Source organism: Ctenocephalides felis, unplaced genomic scaffold, assembly GCF_003426905.1.
Source record: "Ctenocephalides felis isolate EL2017-DRISC unplaced genomic scaffold, ASM342690v1 CF-g0.4_SCAFFOLD_02862, whole genome shotgun sequence".
Taxonomy (NCBI): domain Eukaryota; kingdom Metazoa; phylum Arthropoda; class Insecta; order Siphonaptera; family Pulicidae; genus Ctenocephalides; species Ctenocephalides felis.
Genome location: NW_020539016.1, coordinates 1 through 25,491, shown reverse-complemented (window position 1 = coordinate 25,491; position 25,491 = coordinate 1). Strand labels below are relative to the sequence as shown.

At 28.7% G+C, this 25,491-nt stretch overlaps 1 protein-coding gene across 1 annotated transcript; it reads right to left on the bottom strand.

Annotated features, from left to right (window-relative positions):
• Positions 1–2,359: 2,359 nt before the first annotated feature.
• Positions 2,360–15,485, bottom strand: LOC113381400 (protein obstructor-E). Its single transcript, XM_026620327.1, has 6 exons — positions 15,433–15,485; positions 8,375–8,611; positions 5,098–5,301; positions 2,848–2,999; positions 2,690–2,751; positions 2,360–2,504 (listed from the first exon to the last, which is right to left on the bottom strand). The coding sequence occupies exons 1-6, from the start codon at positions 15,476–15,478 to the stop codon at positions 2,435–2,437; spliced, it is 771 nt and encodes a 256-aa protein (XP_026476112.1). The 5' UTR covers positions 15,479–15,485; the 3' UTR covers positions 2,360–2,434.
• Positions 15,486–25,491: the final 10,006 nt, after the last annotated feature.

Here is a 25,491-nt window from a genome sequence, read left to right as displayed (position 1 = left end):
TTAGAAATTTTAAATTGGACAAAAAATTACTTTTTTTTGAAAAATTTTTTTTTTTTTAAAAAAAAATTTTAACACAATTTTTTTATAAAAATTTTTTTTTGGAAAAAATGTTATCTTCATTTTGATATATTTTGGAAGAATCTGGAGATCTGAACTTTTTTCAAGCAATCGTACTGCTTTAACAGCATAGAACCAACATATAAAGCGCGTAAGCGCCGCGTCGCTGTCTAAACGGAAAAACATTGGTACGGAACCTACGGAATGTAACAAACTATACTTATTGTTAAAATCTCAATAAAATCTGTAATTTGATATGCAATGTCTATGTCTAATGATTATTGTTGACCGCCAAAATGTTATTTTTTTTAGTTTTTTTTACTAGATCTCTGAAACCGCTAGACCTATCTTCATGAAATTTGATCAATCTATCTACATCTTGTTAATACAAGTAAATGTTTTTTTGAACTATACAAATCTCTTAAAAACTGAGTTACCGTTTTTGTCCTTTTTGGCCCCATATCTTCGGAACGGCTAGAATATTTTTTTGAATTATTCAAATTGCTTCATCGTGTCCCGAAATCCGTGTTCCCGACGAAAATTTGTATCCGAACACACACACATGCCGCACACACACACACACACATACATCAATTTTCTCCAAGGTATGCCAACATATTCAGAAACCTCTGAAACGTCAAAAGATATATAAAAATTTTCATTTTCGATTTTTTTGCGATTACTTACCTATGGAAAGTTAATTATAAATAAATCAATTTATCATCTCAGAACATTAACAATCGTCATTTCATTTCGAATCAAATTCAAAAAAAAATTGTTTGCCAAATTTACACAAAATTGAAAAAGTGCTCCCGCATAGTCACAGTCTAAACGCATTTGCAAATATTCTGTGCGACATTTTCATTATAACTGTGCTCATCTTGGCGGCATTTTCACATTTTTCAATAATTTTCACAAAATTGGAAATGTGCTCCGGTACAGGAACAGCCTAAACGCACTTGGGTGTAACATTTGTACCAGAGTGGCGCTTAGACTGTGCTTAGCTTGGGTAATATTTTCAATTTTTTATCCAAAATTACAAAAAAAAATTTTTGAAAAAAAAATTAGAAACAAAAAATTTTTTTTCCAAAATCAATTATTTTGTTGAAAAAAGCAGAAAGTTCTTTGAATCATTTAAATCGGACGCTTAGTTTCTCTCAAAAACAGCCATTTTTTTTAAATTTAGCTCTGTATCCTCCGAAACCTCTGGGCCTACCTTTGCCAAAAACTAATCAGCACATCTCCCTATCAATAGGAACGAATGTTTTTTTAAACCATTCAAATCGTTGATCCGTTCTCAATCCTCTCGTCTCTCTGGAAAACTCGCTTTCTATTTTTTGCACTCTTTGCTCCATATCTCCGTAACGGCTGGACCTGCCTTTGCAAAAACTAATCAGCACATCTCCCTATCAATAGGATCGAATGTTTTTTAAACCATTCAAATCGGTTGATCCGTGCGCCGAAAGCTCGCGAAAAAACGTGGACGAAAAAACGCGACATCAAAACACACACAACCCCCAATCCATTTTTTCTGAGGTATGCCAAAATGTTCAGAAACCCTTCAAACGTCGAGAAATGTAAAAATGTTTGATTTCGATTTTGGAACGATTACTATAAAAATACTTAACACTACGGGAAGTTAAAAAAAGATTTCTTGTTACTAACTGTTATTTAATGTTGATCAGAGCATTTCCAAATATATCTTTGATGGATATATCTTTGATGGAAACTTGATCTTTAGCTTATCTTTTTTTCTTCGTCCCAACTCTTATAAAGACAACATAAACATCGTAGTACCCAATGCTGAAATAAACATCAAAAAGTTGAATAATTAAAAGCTAATAAATTCAAATAATTTTATATGCTACGATATAATTTGAAAAATGCAAGCAGCATGAAGAATTAACTTCTAGATTTTGTTATAAAACATTTTCAGAAAAAATGAAATAATTGAAAATATTTTAATTTATCGCTGGCATAAATCTGACAAATAAGTAAAGAAATTTAATTGCATTTAGAAATATTTTTTTAGCAGAACAGTAAGTAACTTTATCACAGCAACCAATGACTTAATATATTAGTTATATATGATAAAATTTTATATAAATCGTTTCAACAGAAACAGTTTTTCTACGAATTACTACGAATGCAAGGTGAGAATAAAACTAATATATTGAAACCACACTTTTTATATTTTTTTCTGGCTTATAATATATAATTATAAAATTATTTTGATAATAAAAATTAATTTGGATTTAAATAGTCATGATTTTGTCTAAGATTTTTGCATACAATAATGTATGCACTTTTTAATTTTAGCTATTTATAATAGCATTTACAATCAGCTTTTATTTAAATACCAAAGGTGCTTACTATCTTAATCATCTCTTGATTTAGAAGGGCTCTTCTGAGCTTTTGGTTCATCGGAGTCTTTGTACCAGTCTTCACTGTAAAAATAGATGATCACAAGATAAGATGATGTACACTTAAAAGTATATTAATATTAATCTCATGTTATATTGATTTATAATATATTATTTAATCAACTTGTAAAAACGTAAAAATTTGAAAAATATATATTGGCAGTTATAAGCAAAAAACTTTGCAGAATATTAAAGAAATTGTAGCTTACCAGCCGGGAACATTTTCGGGAGCATCACACCTTTGAGTTTCATCATTGTATACTTCGCCAACCTGAGGAAATTCAGAAATTAAAAAATTGTAAAGTTGCTAATGTATTTGCAATAAATTAATATAATTAATTTAATATAATAAGCCATAATTACAAACCTGGCATCCTAAATCTCTAGGTTCGTTTCCATTTAAACACACGTAGAATCGTTGGCAATCAGTTGGATGGGCGTATTTGGGATGAGCTTGGACTTGTCCTAAACTGTCTGTTTGCACTTCATCAGGGCATTCGAAGCCGTCTTTTAGTTTCTCTAAAATTTAAGAAATACATGAACAAAAAATACTTACTAATTTACAATAAATATATTTATGTACAAATTGTCAAACATTAAAGTTTCATTAATAGTATCAACACCATATTTAAGAAGACTAAATCGGTATCTCGGCCAAATGATGAGAATTAATAATTGGTATATCAGAATTTTTTTCAAAACACCTGCAAAATGATGTATAAATCGTTTAAGTACCAGGGAGGAGCCTATTATGTATGCTAGAACACCCATACTGATATTTAGAATTGGATGCAGAAACATAGCAGATAGTGGAAGTTGAAAGAACTATTGCATACAATTAAAAAGTGAAGAGAAAACTGGATCGGACTCAAATTGAGAAAATAGACTCTTTCCAAGATGCCATTGAATGAAAAATAGGACTGAAACTGTACTTTTTTATTCTGTCTTTTATTTACAACTGTTCAGTTAAGGACATTTAATAAATTTGTGGAATTTACAATTGTCGGCAGTAAAGGGACATTGTATACTAAAGGGGCATGTTGGAAAAACAACTCAATAGTTATTTTCCCATTCGATATAATATTCATAATATTTATTGATAATTATATAAATTTTTACTATTTACTTATAAAATAATTTCTTATAAATTTGAGGACATTTGAGCATAGAAACTGAAGTTTTAGAAGTAAAAACTGAACTTTAAGCAAAAAAGGGATACAGGTAAGTAAAATGTAGTGTTGTGACACTATGGTCTTGGATTCATAAATAGCATTTACAATATACAAAGTAACAGCATTGATATTAGTAATTATAACGATGATATTTTTAAATTCCTGTTGGGTAATCTCTTATTTATCTTTACATTTGTAGCGACCCTCCAAATGACCACCATAGGGATGGCAACCAATGGTACAATGGCCAATAGAAAACGTCTACGTTGTTTAGGTTAGGGTATATAACCCAGACCCATTACCGAATACTATTCGCTTATCACTTGTATTGTGACAATATTACATGTAGTGTAAATACATTATTGTAATCAATGTATGTTTACCTACACATTTTAAGGGCTTATGAACATTTGGAATATTTTAGAAAAAAATTATGTGGTGGATCCGCGCTCACGATTTTGAGAGCACACATCAACCGATTTGAATTATTCAAAAAACATTTGATTCGTTATTGATAGAGAGACGTGCTAATTAGTTTTTGGCAAAGGCAGGTCGAGCCGTTTCGAAGATACGAGGCAAAAAGTGCAAAAAATGGTAAATTAGTTTTTCAGAGAACGAAGTGTCCGATTTGAATGATTTAAAAAGCATTTCACTTGTATTGTAATAAAAAATTATTGAAACTTTAGGGATGTAAGGTCAAGGGGTTTCGAAAATCCAATAAATCCAGTAAAGAATGTCATTTGGCAGTCAAAAATGATCATTAGACATATGCACATCAAATTATCAGATATTTTATAGAGATTTTAATAATAAGTACAAATTTTGTTTACACTTCTATGGGTTGTGTACAACAATTTATATTGTTTAACCTCGCGGTTTCCATCATGTGGGCCGCGCCTCCTTAGGGGGGCGCTTTCATCTATTTCCGGGATACTATTTTCAAAATTAACCCAAAATTTTTGAAATGATATTAAAATGTAAACAGAAAATAATCAGTTTTTATGCATACTTTTATATATTAATGCATAATAATTTGTAGTATGATAATATCAGTATTTTTAAAATTAAATTGTTGAAAAAATTAAGTGAGACGCAACATTTTTGTTATAAGAGCGAGAGGGCGCGTGGCAAAAAAGTTGGAAACCACTGGTTTAACCTTTAGACTACAAAGCGGCGTTTAAAAGCTTTAATATTTTGCCTCTAAAACAGCTACGTGATCGCTTCAAAAAAAAATTTTTTTAATTTTTAAATGTTTTTAGAAGTGCTAAAAAATCAGAATTTTCAAAAAAATAAAAAAATCAAAATTCTCAAAAGATTAAAAAAAAATCAAAATTCTCAAAAAAATTTTTTTTCAAAATTTTCAAAAAAAATTGAAATTAAAAAAAAAATTATATACATCACTAGTTAAGAATATTACAATATCTATGTCTTTAATCATCACTCACTTCCTTGAGCGTGGCATCCTTCCCTCTTGGCAGTGTCGGGCCATACGCAGGTTCCAGTGTATTCATCGAAGTGCAGTCCGGCGGTGCAGACGACTTCAGTGGCGTCACCATCAATGCAGTTATAGAAGATATTGCATACGCCTGGGTCGGGGTGAGCAAAGAATCCATTTCTGCGTGGACACAATTGAGTGGATTGAGGAGGCTCTGAAACAAAAAAATTAAATGAGCTAAAGTTTCATATTTAAAGGTGCTATGAAGATAAAATAAAGGATTTTCGCCATATCAACCGGTGAGCCAGAATGTATTGTGATAAATATGATCATCTGCTTTCGTTTCAGTACAAAAATTTCAATTCGCATTAACATTCGCTAATAAAATACAATCTACAATAACTTAATATTGCACATAGAATAAGCTTATAGAATTAATTGAGTATAAAATCATGATCAATCAAGTGAATCAATCGAAATTCTGCTTTTACTTTCTAATCGTTTATTATTATAGCACAACGCGACTCTTTTAATGAAAAGAGACCTTCTCCAAATAGCGTTCCAGAGAAATTATAATACGATATTTGGTTCCAGGCCATTGATTTGTAAGTGTTTACTTTAAATTTCTATGCTAATTATATAATTTAGAAACTAGGTATTAGAAATTTTAGCAAACGCTTAACGTATTATTGCAATGACTTATAATAGCTGCAAAAATTGAACTTCTTATAATAATATAAATATTTCTCACCACGTGGCTTCCCGTAAAAAATAATAATTTTCTTGAACTAAAAAGTTTAAGTTGAAAAAAAACTGATATAACTCTGTAAGTTTATAAATTCAAAAACTACTTGAAAAACAACTTTGTATATTATAGCCCTATTATACTGATGGAAATGCACGCAGCGACCTATTATACATAATAAGGAATTGTACAATTGTTGAAATATTTATTGTGAACAGAGATCAGAGCTTCTATAAGTTTCTATCGTACATTCTAAACTCCTCAGCTTCTACGATTTCCATCGTACATCCCAAACAAGTATTTTTTGTGTAGGCAACCCAACGGTTAACCTTCTTTACGTGTAGACTATGATATTTAATAGACCCGGCTTGTATACGTTACAGAAATGCCCAAAAAAAGATTTTGACTTAACATTATATTAGGAATCTATTATGTCAAGAGGAAATTTGATATCATACTGCTTGATATCGAGTCTTGTATGTTAGCAATATGTATGCCGAAGAACTTTGCACACTCATGTGGGTTGCAGCAAATTCCACTGTCAGATTTCATAAGTTATTGCTTTTGTAACAAAAGAAAGAAGTGACAGAAGCTCTGAGCTCACAACAGCTGGATTAAATTGCGTGCTTTTAAAATGGCATTATGAAGTGTTTTGGCAACAATATAAATAATTAAATATTTAGAATTTATTTGTTTTGTTAAAATTAATTTTTATTTTGCAAGTATGGAGAAAATCACGTTCGACGCACATAAACATTAGTTACTCATAGAAAATAGGGAAAAAGTAGATAGTATTGGGCTGGAAACTATGTAAGGGCGGTCTTCAACAGTCTTGAGTAAAATTTTAGGATTGCTGACGTAGACCAAAGGTAAAATAATACCTTTTTCTAAACGATATAGTAGACAGTTTAGTTTTTTTTTTGAATATTGTAACGACAATTGGCATTGTCGTCAAAGGGTTGCACAACCATCGGTGCAAATAGACTCCCCCACTCATCTCTACTTGATTTCCTGCGATATAAGGTTCAAGTCGAGGGTTGAAAAGAGGCTTTAGAAAATGTGACATCCTCCGAGGAGATCGTTCGGGTCCAGTCTCTGGACCCGCTTAGTGTATAGTGGTGTGTGTGTTAGGCCAGGTAAGAAGAACCTGTTACAGTAAAGGTCAGATTGTATTGTATAGTAGCTATTCCCTCCGTCAGTTCGTTAATCCGTCAGTTCGTTAATCCGTCGTTATATTACTCCGTTAGTAATTAATAAAGATTTATCAGTACGTTAGAGTTTAGGCACAGGACATGATTGTACGTAGGTGCAGTCATGCCCTCACACCGGTAATCATAATTAGAATAATCAAATAAGATAAAAGTGCATTCTGTTTCATTCGTGTAGTTAGTGATGTTAGCTCCACAGGTAATTACAGGGTGTTTATAGAAGTCAAGTTGAGGTGTTGGAGTAACCCTTTTGTAATGGGGATGCAATGCTAAGATATAATGTTTGGCAGTCGTTGCAACCACCAAGAAGCGGGACATCAACCTAATTCGTCACAATATTTTGTTTTTTCATTTCTGCAATGGTAAAGAAGCATCTTAAGCTCGTGAAAAGTTATGAGTTGTGTATTGTGACGAAGCGTTAGAAAATGCAGTGCCAAATTTTGTTCTGGTAATTTTTTACTCAAAATTCCCTGTAAGTCCAGTTGAAGTTGATTAAAAAAATTGTCTTCTTTAGATTATTATTATTAAACGAATGATCAATTATGATGTCTACATTAAACAACAGACGAAATTGAACAATGCAGTTGAGAAAGCAACATGAATTGGCAAATAGAAACAGTGGTTTATTCAATTACTGATATCACATATCTCGGCAAAAATTATTAGAGCTCGGTTGGGATGTTTTGCTACATCCCCTTAATAGTCTTGATGTTACACGTTCCTATAATTTTGTTTTGATCTTTCGTAAAGATTCATTACGAAACTCCTTGAATGGTAAACAACTCAATGATCATATCTGATTCAGTTTTTTGCTAATAAAAGCCAGAAGGTTTATAAAAGTGAGATGATGATGCTGCTTGAAAGGTGACAAAAAGTCATTGGTCATAATGGACAATACACAAGAAAATGAAGTTGTTTAGTTCCATAAAAACTTATCTTTGATTTTCTAATAAAAATCCGCATTTACTTAGTTGCCAACCTAATAATTTTCATCATAAAATTTTTTTTTTTATTTATTTGAACAGCGATCAGAACTTATGGGTTCTATGAGGTGTTGTGATTCAGATCTTACAAACTACGTTTGTTTTATTACAGATGGCAACCTAAACAGTTGTCACATCTCTGTACGAGAAATTTATATTACAATCTCTGTAGTAGGGCAAGTATGGTGCAACAATGCCGGGTGAGGGCTATTTTCACTTGGAAACATATTGCTATTTATAATAAGAATAAAATGAACTAGAATCACTGGAACAAACTTTGAAGAATATACGACCATCTCTATAACAAATGATTAACAAGAGTTTATACACCATAATTTATCAACTACTTACGTAATTCTATCCTATCGCCGCAGTCAACGTTGAAAGGTTGATCGCATTTGTTGACCAGCCTTATCGTGGAATCGAAGACCAATCCGTCCGGGCAGTACTTCAGCTTGGCAGAACCATCGATGCACTCGTAAAAGGCATCACACTGAGTCGCATGCTCGTACTGACCATCGCGGTACTGACCAGTCTTAGGATTTAGGGGACATTCGTAATCGGCTGCTGCCGATTTCTTTTGGGCTGCTGTAAGAAGAAACAAATAAAATATTAAAGACTACAGATTTACAAATACAACAAAAAAATTAATTTCATTTCAATAATAATCATTATTATGATGGGAATAGCTCACTCAGTTGCACGCTCGACTCAAATGCCAAGGATACTCGGTTCGAGTCCTGGCACGGACGTAGAATTGTTTTTTGATTAGTTAGATTGAAATTAATTTGATTTTAAATTGTTAATTTGAGATATAATTGGGTTAGGTGTTAAAAGAAGAATCAAGGTTAGAATATAAAGAAGAATAAAAGTAGAATATAAGTCAGTTGTAAAGAAAATTGGATAGTATATGTATTTTTGTTACGTAGTTTTGTAACGAATTTATTAAAACTCTCCTTCGATAATTCAGGTTGTTGGGTTATAATTTAACCCTTGTAGCTGTGGACTGTATTAAACACTGATTTGTTTGTATATTATATAGTATTTGTTGCGGTTCTAATTACAATCACTGATTTGTTACTAAGTTATAATGAAAAAAAATATATTTATTTTTATTGGTTATTTGCATGATGTTAAGCGGACTTAACTTTTAGAAGTGTACAACTAGTTCAAATAAAATACTCCGCTACCGCCTCTACCAGGCGTAGCAACCATTCCGTGTACAGCTTAATGCCCTGAAGTTTTGTCACCTTCATGGCCAATATAATAAAACGAAAAAACGCCCGAACAGTATAGAATATATAAATATAGTATATGATACAATAAATCTTTTATTATTGTATGGTATATGACAAATAAATTATTAAGCTTATGGAAAATTTAATTTTTTAATTTATTATGACGGGAATAGCTCACTCAGTAGCACGCTTGGCTCACATGCCAGGGATACTCGGTTCGAGTTCTGAAACGGTCTTAGAAATGTTTTTTGATTAGTTAGATTGAAATTAAGTAGATTTTGAGATATAATTGAGTTAGGTGTTCAAAAAAGAAACAAGGTTAGAAGATAAAGTGGAAGAAGAAAGAAAATTGGATAGTATATAGGATATATAAAGATAGTATATCATACAATATATCTTTTATTACTGTAAAATATATGACGTATTATTGTCGTACACGACGTCGTCGAGAATAAAATAGAAGGACTGAAATGAATGGAAAGAAGAATAATGCAAATGATTGACGTCTTACGCGAGAAGAGAAAATACAGGAAACTGAAAGCCGAGGCACAGGATCAAGAAGCATGGAAGCAGAAGTTCGGAAAGGAAAATATATGAAAATAAATAGTGGTAATGGTAATAATAAACAAGAGGTAAAGGAATAATTTATTGTGATGGCTCTCGAACCATGGACCTGTCTTCGAGCAGACTATCATTCATTATTATTATTATGATATAATAAAGATAAAGATAAAGAAGAGGTATATAATATAATAAATAATAGTACATACTTTTAATGTATTTTAATATATTTATTAATTATTATTGTTACTTGTGCTATTATCATCGAATAATATACATTTAGTACTTTAATAAGATATTATTAAAGTTATTACTGTGCAAAATAGTACAATATAATGAAAATTTGCAAAAATGCAATGATTATAATAAAATAAAAAAAATACGTCAATTATTGATAATGAAGTCGATAATAATGTATAAATAGTATCCAGTAGTATTGAGTTAAAAATTATTTCCAATATTTAAACTTTAAAACTTTTATTTAAATAGTGGTACATGTCTTATCAAAAAATTATAACTGTAATTTATCTGTAAGTTATTATTTAATGAAGTAATCCTATTTTATAATTTTAATAATTAATTAATAATTTATAATATAGAATATCATAATTAGTTGTTTTGCATACATACCAATCCATTCCACTATATTCAATAATAAGAATATAAAAATTAAATTCATTTTATTAAAAATACTAATTAGATTTAAAAAAAATAAATGTTTACAAAAATGAGACGTAAAAATTGTTAAAATTTTATTTGTCAACAAAATCAAAAATTTGATAAAACAAAATTTTATCAATGGTTGCTAAAAAACTACATATTTAAAATGTATTAAATGCATAGACCTTATTGTTTTATAAAGGGTATGATTAAATGTCAAGTAGAAATCCATTGGCTGGTTTTGTTTGAAAGCATTAATATGCTATTAATATGAATTTTGAATAAAATTAAAATATGTATTTTTTATATAATTTTTTGCATAAAACGGGTTGTCGAATATATGAAGAAATTTACGGATGTAATGATGATTTAAAAAATGTACGGTTTGATAAATTGCGATAAATGAAAGATAAACGAAACAAATCTACAATGAAAAAATTAGTAAATGTGCAAGTGAATAAATTGAATTGCATTTATAGGTAGAATAGTCATAGTGGATATATATTTTTTCATAATGTTTGAGACAATTATCCTAATATTTTCAATCTTTTATGCATATTCTTAAAAATAAAAATGAAAATAGCATACATGTGTAGCATTCAAGATAAATTATAATTAATTATATAAATTCCAGAATATAATTAAAAATATAGATAGTTAAATAGAAATTGACAACAGGTTTTCAACTTCCTACTTTGTTTTCCAAGAAATTTGCTAATTTTATGAATAAATTATTAAATAATATAAAATTTGAGTTAATATGCAAATTCATAGAATTCTTCATTCACTTTTAAAATAATAAAAAATATTGAATGCTATTGGAAAATATATATTAATATATATATATATATATATATATATATATATATATATATATATATATATATATATATATATATATTTAGACTTGAATGGGCTTAAAGGTCCGCGAATAAAAAGGTCCACCACCAATATCTCAAAAATAAGTGTACTTAAAATTTTTTTTAATAACAATATTTAAAAGTAGAGGAAAAAAATGTGTAACCAGTCATCAATTTCATTCTTACGACGTTGCTATCGCGAGATAAACGGCATTTTTCGAAAATCCATTTCGTTGTTAGATTTTTTGGTTGTGAGCACTGTTCTTTAGTTCACGAAACTTAAATACAATTTGTAAGTACAAATTAGCAACAAAAATGTGAACAATGCAAAATTGTAAAATAGTAAATTAAGTATAAAAAAGCAATTTAAAAAATATAGATAAATTAAATCTGCTGATAAATATTTTTGATAAAATACCAAAACGAGATTAGATTATACAGTAAAAAAACTGTACCCACAACATGTATATTTTGCATAGAATTGTGTAGCTATTATTTTAGGCAAATTCTTTAAAATTAAAAATAACACATTAGAACTGTATGTCCTCTGGTAGTCCCATTTTACCCCGCTCATAGATCCAGGTGACAAATTTTTGAAAAACAGAAAAACGAAACGCATTTCTACAATGATGAGCTGGGAGTTTTACTGAACATAGTCAGAGAGTTGTTTGTTTGATATGTGTTATTTGTTATGATATAATTAGTTTGGTTCTCACAATATAATTGGTCAAAGTCAAATTGGACCTTTGTGTCCCGCCCTACCCGAAATGTATGCATCCATATACATTTGTGTATGGGTGCATGTATACATGTATTCGCATATGTGCATATTGAATATATAAACAAAATACCGAAAGAGAAATGGAAGAAAAATTTCGAACTAACAAAATCAGAAGATGAATTTATATGTGCATATATTAAACGTTTACAACAGTTTTGAAAACACAAAAAGATATACGTATATATATACACACACACATATATATATATATATATATATATATATATATATGTATATATATATATAAGCATTATGCCCAACTTATGTTTTGTTTAGCAAATAACACAAAAAGTTCTTCTTGAAGTCTGGAATTCTTCACAAAGGTTGTTGTGCTAAAGTGTCCTTTAGACCTTCAACTTTTTTAATATGCAAATGCATTTCTACGCACTCTTATATATATATATATATATATATATATATATATATAATATGCTGCTTAATATTCTTATTTCTAATTACGATATACAGTAACAACTTGACAACTTCAATTTATTATAATTAAACAATCACAGGTGAAATAGCAAAATGCAATCTTTTGTTCAAGGACTGTAAGGACACTCACTTCTGTCTAGAGACATTCGCAAAATTTAAGAAACTTTAACCGTACTTTTCTAAACTACGGACCTCAAATATATTACAAAATTATTTTATTCTAATTTTATTACACAAAAATTAATCAAAGCAATTGAATCGAATTGTAGTTAGTATACATCCAGTAAATTTAATATTTAAATTAATTTATCATTTCATGTGGTGGCATTGTTTTATTATATGCCTCCCTTATAAATTAACAATACAAACGCTATGCAAATACAACAGCGGAACAAAGAATTTAATTAAATAATACATTCCTAGAATTATCATAAATTTATCAATAATACCGAATACCAGTAATGACAGTCGATGTAGAAAAAAATAATTCCATATCAATCATTTACAAATCGAAGCGTTGATATATTTTTTCTGCTTTTATGATTTATGTAAAATTGAAAATAAATACTATAATCATCAATATTATTAATTTTATTAATATTTATTTCAATTATTTATTTTATTGTGAATCGACTAGTACGAACCTGCCTGAGCATAATAAACTTTCGCGCGACATTTGAAAGCATTTTGCGCAATCTTATTATGTAAAATTCAGTATGTCGTTGAGTGTATATATATTAACAAGTTAGTCGGTATTTGTGTGTAAATTTTTAATGTCAAACGTGCAGAAAAACCGGTATATCATATTACACATCTTGAATTGTCTTCAAAACCTATTGTGAATAAATTTTTAGAGTAGTTTTATCGTAAAAAAATTACTACGATACGCTATACAGGTTATATATATTAGGGTGGTCCTTAATATGGACATTTTCAAATTTCCTTGCTCCCAAGGGCTCAAATGGTTCAAAATTGATAAAAAACAATTCTCTGAAAGTTTTAGCTCTTAATATTGTCTTTTAGATAGATCGCAATTCAATCAAAGTTTTGTATGGAAATAGCATGAAAACAGTTTCAAAAATTTTGCAGGGCGTCGGATTTTCAATAAAAAATGACAAAAACTTTCACTTTTAATCCATTTGTCGCTAAGTTATACCTAAAAAAAAAATTTTTTTAACTTTCAAATTTTTTCTATGCCTTTTTCATACGAAGTTTGATAGAATTGCGCACTATCTAAAAATTAATATTAAGAGCTAAAAATTTCAGAGAATTGTTTTTTATCAATTTGGAATCATTTGAGCCCTTGGGAGCAAGAAAATTCGAAAATGTCCATATTAAGGACCACCTTAATATATATACATATATATAATACATACATACATACATACTTAAATATAGGCTTGCAACCTTTGGATAAAAGAAGAGCAAATGGCACTAATTGAAAGGAAAGTATATTTAAAAGAAATAATCATAGCATTCTAGATCCTTCCCCCACAAAGTAATGACTAACAACGGTTTCCTTGAAGATAAGAGGCAAAAGATAAGCGGAAGTTTTAGTCGATATTACCATTTACCAATTTATACCCAAGCGGTATTAACTCCGTCATACCCAGACAAAAGACCTAGTCTGGCATGCGTAAACGCATTTACTTCGCTTTACAGAATATAAATATATATATATATATATAATAATATAAATATATATTTTTTAATATTTCATTAGTTTTTAAACTTTTTCTGTCTAATATTATAATACCAAAACCTTTTTTGTCGTCCCCGCTTCATATTTTTATAGTCATTACTTACTTACATACTTTTTAATACAAGGACTAATTTTGATCACAAGTTAGGTTATTATCCAAATGCTATTAGAAATATTTGTATATATACATAATTATTAAATAACGTATCATCATTAATTTTTGACCACATAATCTTTTTTCAGTAAAGCATCTTCAGGTTTAGCTAATATATTATATTCTATGTCGACAAAAAAATGAAAACCAAATCGAAAAGTTTATCACATGATTAAAAAAGTTAAATTATAATAATTTAGGTATAATTTATTTATATTATATTATAAATCAGAAAAAAAGTTTATATCTAATTTGGAATGCACAAATATTTTTTTGATAATTAAAATTAATTTTTGAAAAATGTTTTCACTGATTGATTTAATTGAAGTAATCAAGGCTCTCATCAAAGAGTTACCTAAACAAGCCATATTTATGAACATTTTGAGTACAAATCCATCCCAGTAGCTTATAAGATGCTATTATTTTGATTGCTATTTAATTAGTAATGAAAAAATTAAAAAAAAAGTTTTCAAAAAAATTACCGGTCCCAAAATTAACAAATCCCCACGTATAGTAAGAAAATCCCCAAGTATAGTAAGAAAGTAACTATTAATTTATTCACTTAATGCATGGGTTGAATATGTTGGTATTCGTGTGATTGTTCAATTACAATTATTGATATTACCATAACATATTAGGTAACACATTAGTACTAGGAAGTTAAAAATTTTCATTCTTTCCTGCATGCGATGCATAATGCAATATGTGCAATGCATAATAGTAATGCACATGCCGAGCCTATCAATTCTCACATAGTGGGTATATGAATTATTTAAATCTAAAATATTTTTATAATAATATACTACAACCTTAATTATTTATAAAATTATTTAAGAAAAATAATTGTAAAACAGGAAAATTTATACCACAAGCACTAAGAAATTAGCCTATGTTCCAGTCACAAACAGATATACATATTATAATCACCAACAAATATATATATATATATATATATATATATATATATTCACTTCATATAAATGTAGTTAGTACAAAAATCTAAATCCAAGTTCTCACTTACCAACTAAACCGACCAGCAAACAAAATCCTAGAGCAAACCTCCTCATTGTAAAATATTTTTTTCTAAATTTGTTAACACTACCAAAAATTTCTTATTAAGAGGACAATATTTTTTCTTCGAATTTGTTACTTTTGTATGTGCTAAGCGTATAAAGCTTGCACAGAGAATGAGCAAAAACTGAATTTCTCTTGATTTGTCAGTTTGTGAAAGGTTATACAGCCTCAAGTCCCCCACTAATAAGAGTGATATATATGAATACAGGTATTGATAGAGCCAAACATTCTTATAAATATGCATACCCACGTACAATACTGAATATATATATATATATATATATATATATATACAAATATATTTGTATGTATGAATGTATAAACCATGAGCAAAGTTTTTCCAGATATAATACCCTATTTTTCCTTTTGTTTTTCTAATTCTAATGCAAATAAAACGAATTATTTTTCAAGTATTTTTATAATTTATTTCTCAAAAAATTCCAAAGCATATTTCTTTTATTGTTTTGTGGCTCGGCTTTAAGTTCACTTGTGAAATAAACCACCAGACTTGTATAATATTACAAGTAATGTAATACTGATATTCCAATTTTTAATAAACAATAAAAAGTTATTTATTATACAAAAGTTATCTGAAACATTTAAAACAATAAGAGATCAAGTTGGGCTTTGCCCGCAGAGCTTGAGACGACTATAGTTTTTCAATATATCTTATAATATTTTTATCTTGAAATAATATTTTTACTCTTGAAAATAAAATGTAATAATTTATATTCTAAAATATCAAAAATAAAGTTTAATAATATATTTTACAAATATTTAACACGTTAATTGCCACGATTAGTAAAATATTCACAACGACCATGATAACTTTATTAGGTAATTTAGTTAAAAATGTATCAAAGAAAAAAAATGTCACGCGTATATGATTGACAAAAACCAATTCAACAATTTCATGTTTGATAAAGTCGATCTTTAACCATACTTTCAAAAGCATTGAAACTGATGATGAATGTAATAAAACATATCTTAATTTCTTCGAACTTCGAATATTCTTAAAGGCACTATAAATATAGGTATTACAAACATTTATACAAATAAATTTAATGTGAGTATTTCTAAGCCAATTATAATTTCTCATTCTTATATATATTTTACTAAATAGAACTGAAACCAATACAAATGGTATAGATTAAATTTTTTTAGTTATGATAATATATATGAGAAAAGTATATAATAATAGTGATAGAAGCTGCTCTTTAACTATACTGTCATAGAAAAATTAATAAAATTTAACCAACTAGTATTAATTGGAATAAAGACGTCTTAGAAAGTGGCTGTCATCATGAGAAGACTAAATTTTTCTTCCAGATTAAATTTTTGCGAATCGATGACGAGTAAATTCCAAATAAAATTTTATTGCTTTTTTGAGACTGAGTACAAAAGACATCTACCTTACATTTCTACGTCTTTGCAAAGACAATAATTAGATACCTCGGTTTGAATTTTTGAGTCGAACAGCAGAAATCATTTTGGTTATTTGAAATTTCAAAATAAGATGATTACAAGCCAATTGCAGATGTTTATTTGTTATATATTTAATAGTTTTTTAAGATGCCTCAATTTACACAAAATTAATGTCTGAAAGTATACATGAACACTAGGTACTGGATTCATCATTAAGACATCAGCTAAGCCAATACCTTCAAACTCGCACTATAAGGAAACATTTATTCAGCAATAATATACATTTCAATAATCATAATAAAATATTTTATAAATTATGTATATATGAACACATATCACTTTTTAATATTACTAAATAATTTTATACGCTATAAACGTTTCGAAACCTTGTGTCTCATCATCAGGACATCAGGGTAAAAAATAACAAATAATATTGAAACATTTTAAAACCAATTAATTCAAAAGTATGTTCAACTATATTATATGTACGCGTAAAATTTTGTGGTAAAAATCTGTTGTAATTGCTTTGTTGCCATATATAATTAAACTTTGGCTTTTATAATGTGAAAATTAATATTCACAAAGATATTTATATAATTAAAATAAAAAATATATTTTATGTTTTTTATAAATATAAAAGATATGGAATTTAATCGAAGGAAAATATGAGAATAATCCATATGTGATTCGAAATATAATATTAAACTTTTGTCAGTATGGGGTTCTGGTATAGAATCGAAACATCTTTAAAAGAAACATTATGCATTACAGAGTCAATTAATAAATAAATAAATATATATATATATATATATATATATATAGATATACAAATATATCTATTATCTAAAACCACAAAAAATAACTCAAAAATATAAGACAAAATTTCAAGATAAAAGGACTATAAATAATTTTGAATACTAACATCGACATAGTTGTACTTGTCAATCACATATTAATTGTATTTCTGACAATATAATTATTATATTCAATAAAAGCCATTTGACAACTTTTTTGTTCTGTTTTATGAGCGCAAATATTCAATATGTTTAAATTTAAAAAATATATATAAAATGTTTTAGCTTCATTAGTGACCCAACGTTTAATAAAATTATAAATGAAAGCTCCTCTATACACAAAATTTAATTTTTGTCTATCACTAATTCTACAAATTAGTGAGAGAAAAATGAGTTATATATAGCATGAAATATGAATGGGTCATGTAAAAAGCAAATAAAAAAGTTGACAAAGCTAATAGACCTCATTAAATTTGGTAAAATTATACATGAATATTAATAGATACATTGCTAAACGTTTATCAAAATGTCAATCAATTTCTCCTGTTTTTACTAGATACAAGGTCGTCATATATATTTGGAAATTTTAAAAATGATTTCTATATATAGTCTATATAGTAAAATATACATCCATAAGTATCAGTGCATATATATATATATATATATATATATATATATATATATAATCACATACTTATGGATACAAATGAGTATATATGCATGAATACAAGATTGTATATGAATGTCTCAGCCGGTGTCTCATTGGCAAACGTTGAAAGGTGAAAGTTTTAAATTAAAAACTAGTATCGGATTGGGTGTGTTGTATATATATACATACATTTATTAATTATGTAAACACGACCACACTACACTCTTTATTTTTGCACAAAATTTATTGAAGACCTTGATTTGACTCATTATCCGTGTAAAATTATCAAAAATATGAACACATTAAGTTGCGGGTTTTATATATTTTTTTCAATTACTTTAATTTATTTATTAATTATTATTTTTTTTACTGAAAACTATGATATTAACGAAAGTTATTTATTGTATACTTAAAATGCAAAATGAATAATTGTTATCAAAGCTACAAATTGTTATAAAATTTGGAGCTAAAAAGCAGCTGAACACGTTTATAGCATGATAAATTGATAGTTTAATTTTTTCCACCATCAATTTCATATCCTAGGAACGTACTGATGCATTTTTATACTTAGATTTTCTTCCTGGCTTATTTCATATTAGAACATCCTTATTTCGGCACCGTTTGAATTGTATGTTTGGACACCAAGCTCAGTCTCAGAACATTCATGATTAGTAAAATATTGCCCAGATCAATCTTGTTAATTGATCAATTTTTTTTAAGTTTTTAAAACAATGTGTTAATTTTGTTTGTTTTTCATGGTTTGGAAAATTATTCGTTGTTTTTTTGTTTAGACTGCAAATAAATATTTCAAGAATACGGTTCAACGTCAAACAAAAATAAAAAAAAGTTCAAGTTTCAAGGTAGTCCTTCTTGTCATTGTTGTTATTACAAAAGGTTGTTACAACAAAAGTACTAGTTGGCGTAAATAGAGCTTAAACTAGCTGTAAGTGGAAATGTGTCTTAAGGAAATTAAGGCATCGTGCCTTAAGGCAAATTGCTTGCAAAATGTTTACGTAAGCATGGGGGTAGGGGGTAAGAGCTTTGCTTACTTTTGCTGACAAGGGGGATGGGGGGGTAAATAATTGTAATAAATCTGCTTACGTAATACTTGAACGATCCCTTTCTCAAAAATCTAATCTTTTCGAAGTAAATTTTTTTCAAAAATGTTAATCGTTTTTAAAAAACTAATAATTTTTGGTACGGGAAGTTTCAACAATTTGCCTTAAGGCAGGATGCCTTAATTGCCTTAAGACAGAATTCCACTTACAGCTAGTTAAATTATTTAAATCGGTTGATCGGTGTTCTCGAAATCGTCGAGAATTTGTATCCGAACACACACGCACACACACACACACACACACATACATACATCCATTTTTCTAAGGTATGCCAAAATATTCAGAAACCTTTGAAACGTCGAGAAATGCAAAAATTTTCATTTTCGATTTTTTTGCGATTACTTAACTTACCCTACGGGAAGTTAATAAAAATGAATATACTTTAATGATTTGATGCAATATCGAGTTTTTAGTTTAATTGTGCATATTTTTAATAAAAGCAAACCTAACCTAAAAGGTAAGAATGCCTTAGATTGCATGTGATGCCTTATTTATAAATGCAGAATTGATAGACGATATCCTTTATCACATTAGATAAAACTTACATCAATTGTAAATTATTATAGTGATTGAATCAATTTCTAAAATTGCACAAAAAGAAATTAGTTATACGGGATTTTAATATAAAGCAAGACGTAGGGGTACTATAGACAAATGGCACAGACAAATGGCACTATAGATAAGGATCTAGAAAATGCAAAATTGCAGAATACTAACTATCAACTCCAAATAGGATTACAAAAAATCTATTGGATTTGGTTTATTAAACAGCAATATTCTGATACTTTCTATAAACGATTTAACGTGAAATATCTTTTTACGACACATAATACGAGATCATAATTACCTGAATATAGGATAGGATAGCATAGGAACAAATTCAACGGTTTTTTCCTTAAGTTGCCAGTAAACAATCTGTTCACTACATATACATATATATATATATATATATATAATGATAAATATTTGTATAAATACACAGTTACGAGTTATATTCATAGTACTACGTACTTGTGCCATAAATAATTAATATAAACTATCAATACTTCAGCAATTTAATTGCCGAGCAATTACTTGCAGTTGTAATTTCAACAGTGTAGAAAACGTATTCGTATTTATGTGCTCTATATATATTAAACATATACTGAATTGAAGTTTATCTTCTTTTAAAGCGAGTGCACCTATTACTGACCATCAATTTAATTAAGGCTTTATTAATGTATAGATCAATTTGTGTTTTTTCCCAAATCAGAATGGTGAATAATTCGTGTAGTGATATGAAAAATTAAACAATATACTATGTGATATATGTAAAATATTTATTTTTGACGATTAGGAATTCAAGAAGATTGAAAAAAAAAAAAAGATTTGGAAAATTAAATGAGGTTAATTACCCTACGATTGACATTGTGTTACTACGTTTTACTATTTGCATTATCTGCAAGTCTGCTGCATAAAATTATAAATTAATTCAGATAAATGGAATGGTGTATAAAATTGAATGATCATAAGAATATGCGATGAGCTTATAAAATGTGAAGAAGCAAGCTAAACATCGCTATTTATTTAATAGCAGTACCAATGTACATGTTTTCATAGTAATTAAAAAGCATTAATAAAAAAGATTATGCATATAAATCAAAGGCAAACTTGTTCGGATTAAAAAGAACAGCATTACCGAGCTGCAAGTGAAATGATCAAATTAATTATTTTCTTATCATTGATCTGTCCTTCATACGAAATGGACCAATCGGCTCATGTGTGTTTAGCATTGAGTCGTTTGTTCTGGAAGATCACCTTACCTTATTTCAAGGTAAGGCATTTAGTCGAATCCAGTTTTATATTTTAAAACATATGTTTTATTTCATATGGATCCGTGCAACGGATATGCACCGGAAGTAATATTAAATGTAACTGATTGTGACTTTAGGCAACAAGTTTCTACTAGATGGTAGGAGAAATGCGGACAAAATGGTATATATGGACTAAATGACTCAGTGACTTTATTAAAAAATTGGCTAGTTTTATTAACGTTCCCGCGACTGCATAGCATGAAGAAGCCCATAAAAACAATCCTGTCAGGTGTTGAGCGTCATTGCCACAGTCTTGACGCAGTAATTAGTTCAAACCTGTAACGTACCCGCAAAAGTTTGATTTGAGGGTAGTTTTTTCAGGTTTTCTGGAAACTTATTTTTGGTTATTTATTACTATTTCTATTAAATGAATTACGATGTATGATTCAATTCCTTCATGTGCCATGTCCCAAAGAGGACCAAACAATTTATTTGTGTTCTACTTAATTTGTGTAATTATTTGTGTCTTCTTAGAAACTTGTATCTACGATTGTCCTTACCTTACTGTCCGTACTATATGGACAAATGGTTTTATTCGCAATTATAAATGTGTTATTTAAAATAATCACTTGTTTTTGTCTTGTTTTTTAGTTTGACATGAAGATGTTGATACATTGACAGCTTGACAAACAACATTTTCAACATAATTCAACTTTGGCTGCGTGCCTGGCAAAGACAACTCGTTAGCAAACCTATAAGAATTGATACAAATACCCATGAACATGGGATAGTCAACCTCTATTTACTTGGTTTGCTATCGTGACAAATTTCTTCCTTAAAAACAGTGGATTTTATCTGACATCACATTAAATAATAAATAGTTAAAACTGTTTCGCAATTCGTAATGTTGAATCCAGAAAGAGTTGGCATCTTGTTTATTAACATTTGTTTCCTAATCCCAAGTTATTTCAATGCACACAATGTTGTGCAATTTTTAAAATCATCCTTGCAGCCATTCGAAATATTAAAATCAGTGATCTGTAGGTCTTTTTTCACACATATGCGCCTTTTTACATATTATGGCACCACTTATATATACCTATTTTAAAGCTCGTGTTTTATGAACCCATTCCACTAAAAACTTTTTCAATTTATTAAATTTTTTTACCTTTTGCTTTTTTCTGCACACCTCGCAAATTATATATTTCTTTAATTTTTTCTCTATTGTTCAAATTGTGAAGTAAGGTAGAAACATGCAAGTAATAAAGTCGGCAACTAATTGAGTTTGATTTTCTATTTGTGATTTTTTTTTATCGAAATCTTTCACTATCTCAATTTTTACCAATGAACAAAAATACAAATCGTGTTACGACGTTATAAACGATATTACAAATCCGAGACGTATTACGCGAGAAATCGTATCAAGCAAAATCGTTTTAAACGGGTTTTATTTCATACATTAGAAAATAAATCAAATAAAGAAAAATTTAAAATGCGATTTTTATAAATGTACAAGCAAAACCATTCAACGATTAAAAGCAAAACTATTATCAATTAGTTAAAATCAATATACATTTTTATTATCAAAATTAATTGTATAATTAAAAATTGTATGTATATTTTAGAATAAGAAGGCAATTATCGTATCAGCAAAAACAAATGATAGGAAATATGAAGATTACTTCGAATGCTTGTTGGAACAACAGTCCATGGCAATTGTGTACAATGACTATAACGAGTAAATAAATAAAATTATGTACATATTATATATAATATTCTATAATTCAAATTTAATTTTAATCTAAAATTTCAGAAATAATATTCAGCGTAAGGTGAATAGAAATGAAATGGAAATGGCCAATTATGGATATGTTTACGCGTCTGACAGCAAACATATGTTGATGAGAGGATTAGAAATACTTCAAAGGAATCATTCAAATGCTAAAATAGTCATTATATTAAGTCAAAGTTCAGCCACCGACTTAACTGATTTGATGAAAATAATATGGGAGAAGTATAACATGCTTAATGTTGTGGCATTATTATTGAATATATTTTTGTCTACTAGCAAATCTATCAGTGCTCTAGAACAACGCATAAACAAACATTATTCTACTCATAGGTTAGATGCTATATTATATAATCCATTCATAGAAAACGATGATGAAAAAGGTCGCTTTTATATATTTTCGGGAAGCAAAGATAATGATTTAGAATCAGTGTCCAAAAAGATATTGAGGATGCACAGAGAGAGAACTTTTAATGCCTATCAACATCCTCTGCGCGTTGGCATGTTCAATTTATTTGGTTTAGCACAGTCTGTAGAAGACAAAAACGGTAGTATCTACCGATACAATTTGCCTGATGGAGAAATGATTAATGCTGTAACAAAAGCTATAAACTTCAAACCGATTTTTATCAATCCTCCAAATAATAGCATGTACGGAGGGTGTCACACAAAATGGTACATTTACAGGCGTTTTAGGTCTTCTAGAATATGGCAAAGTTGATGTCACATTCAACGTGAGGGTTTTGAAACAATATGGCCAAGAACATGCAACATTCTTACCAGCTATTGGCGACACGAAACTCTCATTTGTTGTACCAGTTGTAGAAAATACAAGTAAACCTACTTTTTTCGGAATTTTAGATAATACTGTAATGATTAGTACCTGTATAATATATGGCATAATATTATGGATGGACTATTATCTTAACAAAATCTTATCAAAAGTTAAATCTCGGACAATCTCTAGTGATATAGGATATAAAGGCATTACCTTATTTGGAATCATGCTTTTAGTGTCGCAGAAGAAACCAAAGATTGCCTACAGAAGATTTCTGGTTGGATCGCTTGCCATCTTTTCAACAATTATTGCTTTTGTATATCAAGGAAACATGGTAAAAATTTTGACGGTGAGTCATGAATCTAATAAATTTGATACATTGCAAAGGTTGGTCGACAGTGGATTGAAAATTTTGGTGCCGATTGGTTTGCGTAATTTTTGCCAAACGAAAATAGTACTGACGTGGATCCTATTTACTATCGTCTCTCTCAAAGGCGCACATTGATAGACAATTATGAAGTTAGTTATAAACAAGTAGCATACAAACGTGATTCAGCCCTATTTTCTCTAGGAATATTAATGAAAATTATCGATATGCTTTATACTCTAATAAAACAGGTAACAGTTTAATACACGTAGTAGACGAAGCACCTACTAGAACCATCTTGGCCTACATGGTTTGAAAGAAAGTCCTTTCAGAGATAGAATTAACAAAGTAGTATTAAGATTATTTGAAGGTGGTTTTAGCCAGAAATTTTTACATGATAATTGGTATAAGTTGAGTCTAAAAATTGGCAGAATACACCAAGTGGAAAATACATTTTTTTCGATGGATGAACTAGCACCGATATTTATGCTATTCATATTCAGTTGTTTGATATGTACGGCTGTGTTTTTAGCAGAAATATTTATAGCTAATTTTTACGCAACTAGGAAGAAACGGTTAAAGCACAAAAATTCAATTAGGAACGTAATTAAAAAAATTGTCCTAATAAAGTTATAGTATATATTAAACATTTATTACAATCGTAAAGTGTGAAAAAACTAGTTTTCCAAAAATTTAGCATAAACATTTAAAGCAATTGTAGGTTGTGCTTATGATACAATAGTGCATAATACGAAAATGACCCAGTTATATGGGATACATTTTCACATAATTTGCTTAAAAATAATAATATAAAATAAAAATTATTATAATTTAAAATAGACTAAAAAATAAAAGCTTTTTGTATGCTTTTGTGCGCTTATAAAATCTATGTGTATATAGTTTATAAAATAATTATCATAATATCAGTATATAAAATAACATTCAAATCTCAAAGTTGTGATGCAACAATGAGTGGATCTCTTTAAGTAGATATACTATTTTCAATTTAAAGTCAATTTGGATCAATATATTTCAACACAAACAAGGGATTTAAACAAACAACAAAACATTAGTATTTCAGTAATTTCTGAAAAAGTTCGAAGTTTATTCTGTCAGCTACAAGTGAAAATACTGGTATATTAGCTTAGGAAAAAAGGCTGTGATAGATAGATGATAAAATAAATCAGAAATGAAAAAAAGCCTTAGAAGTTACAAGATTAATGAAACGAATTAGTAGTTGAAGTCCAACAATTTGTGATTGATTTTTGGAAGATACAATTTTCATGCAGCACA

Excerpts from the sequence above, each read along its gene's own strand:
- LOC113381400 (XM_026620327.1), bottom strand. The coding sequence starts at position 15,478 with ATGAGGAGGTTTGCTCTAGGATTTTGTTTGCTGGTCGGTTTAGTTG. Across the intron at positions 8,612-15,432 it reads TTTGCTGGTCGGTTTAGTTG|CAGCCCAAAAGAAATCGGCA; the intron begins GTAAGTGAGAAC and ends TTCTTCTTACAG. Across the intron at positions 2,505-2,689 it reads CCCGAAAATGTTCCCGGCTG|TGAAGACTGGTACAAAGACT; the intron begins GTAAGCTACAAT and ends CTATTTTTACAG.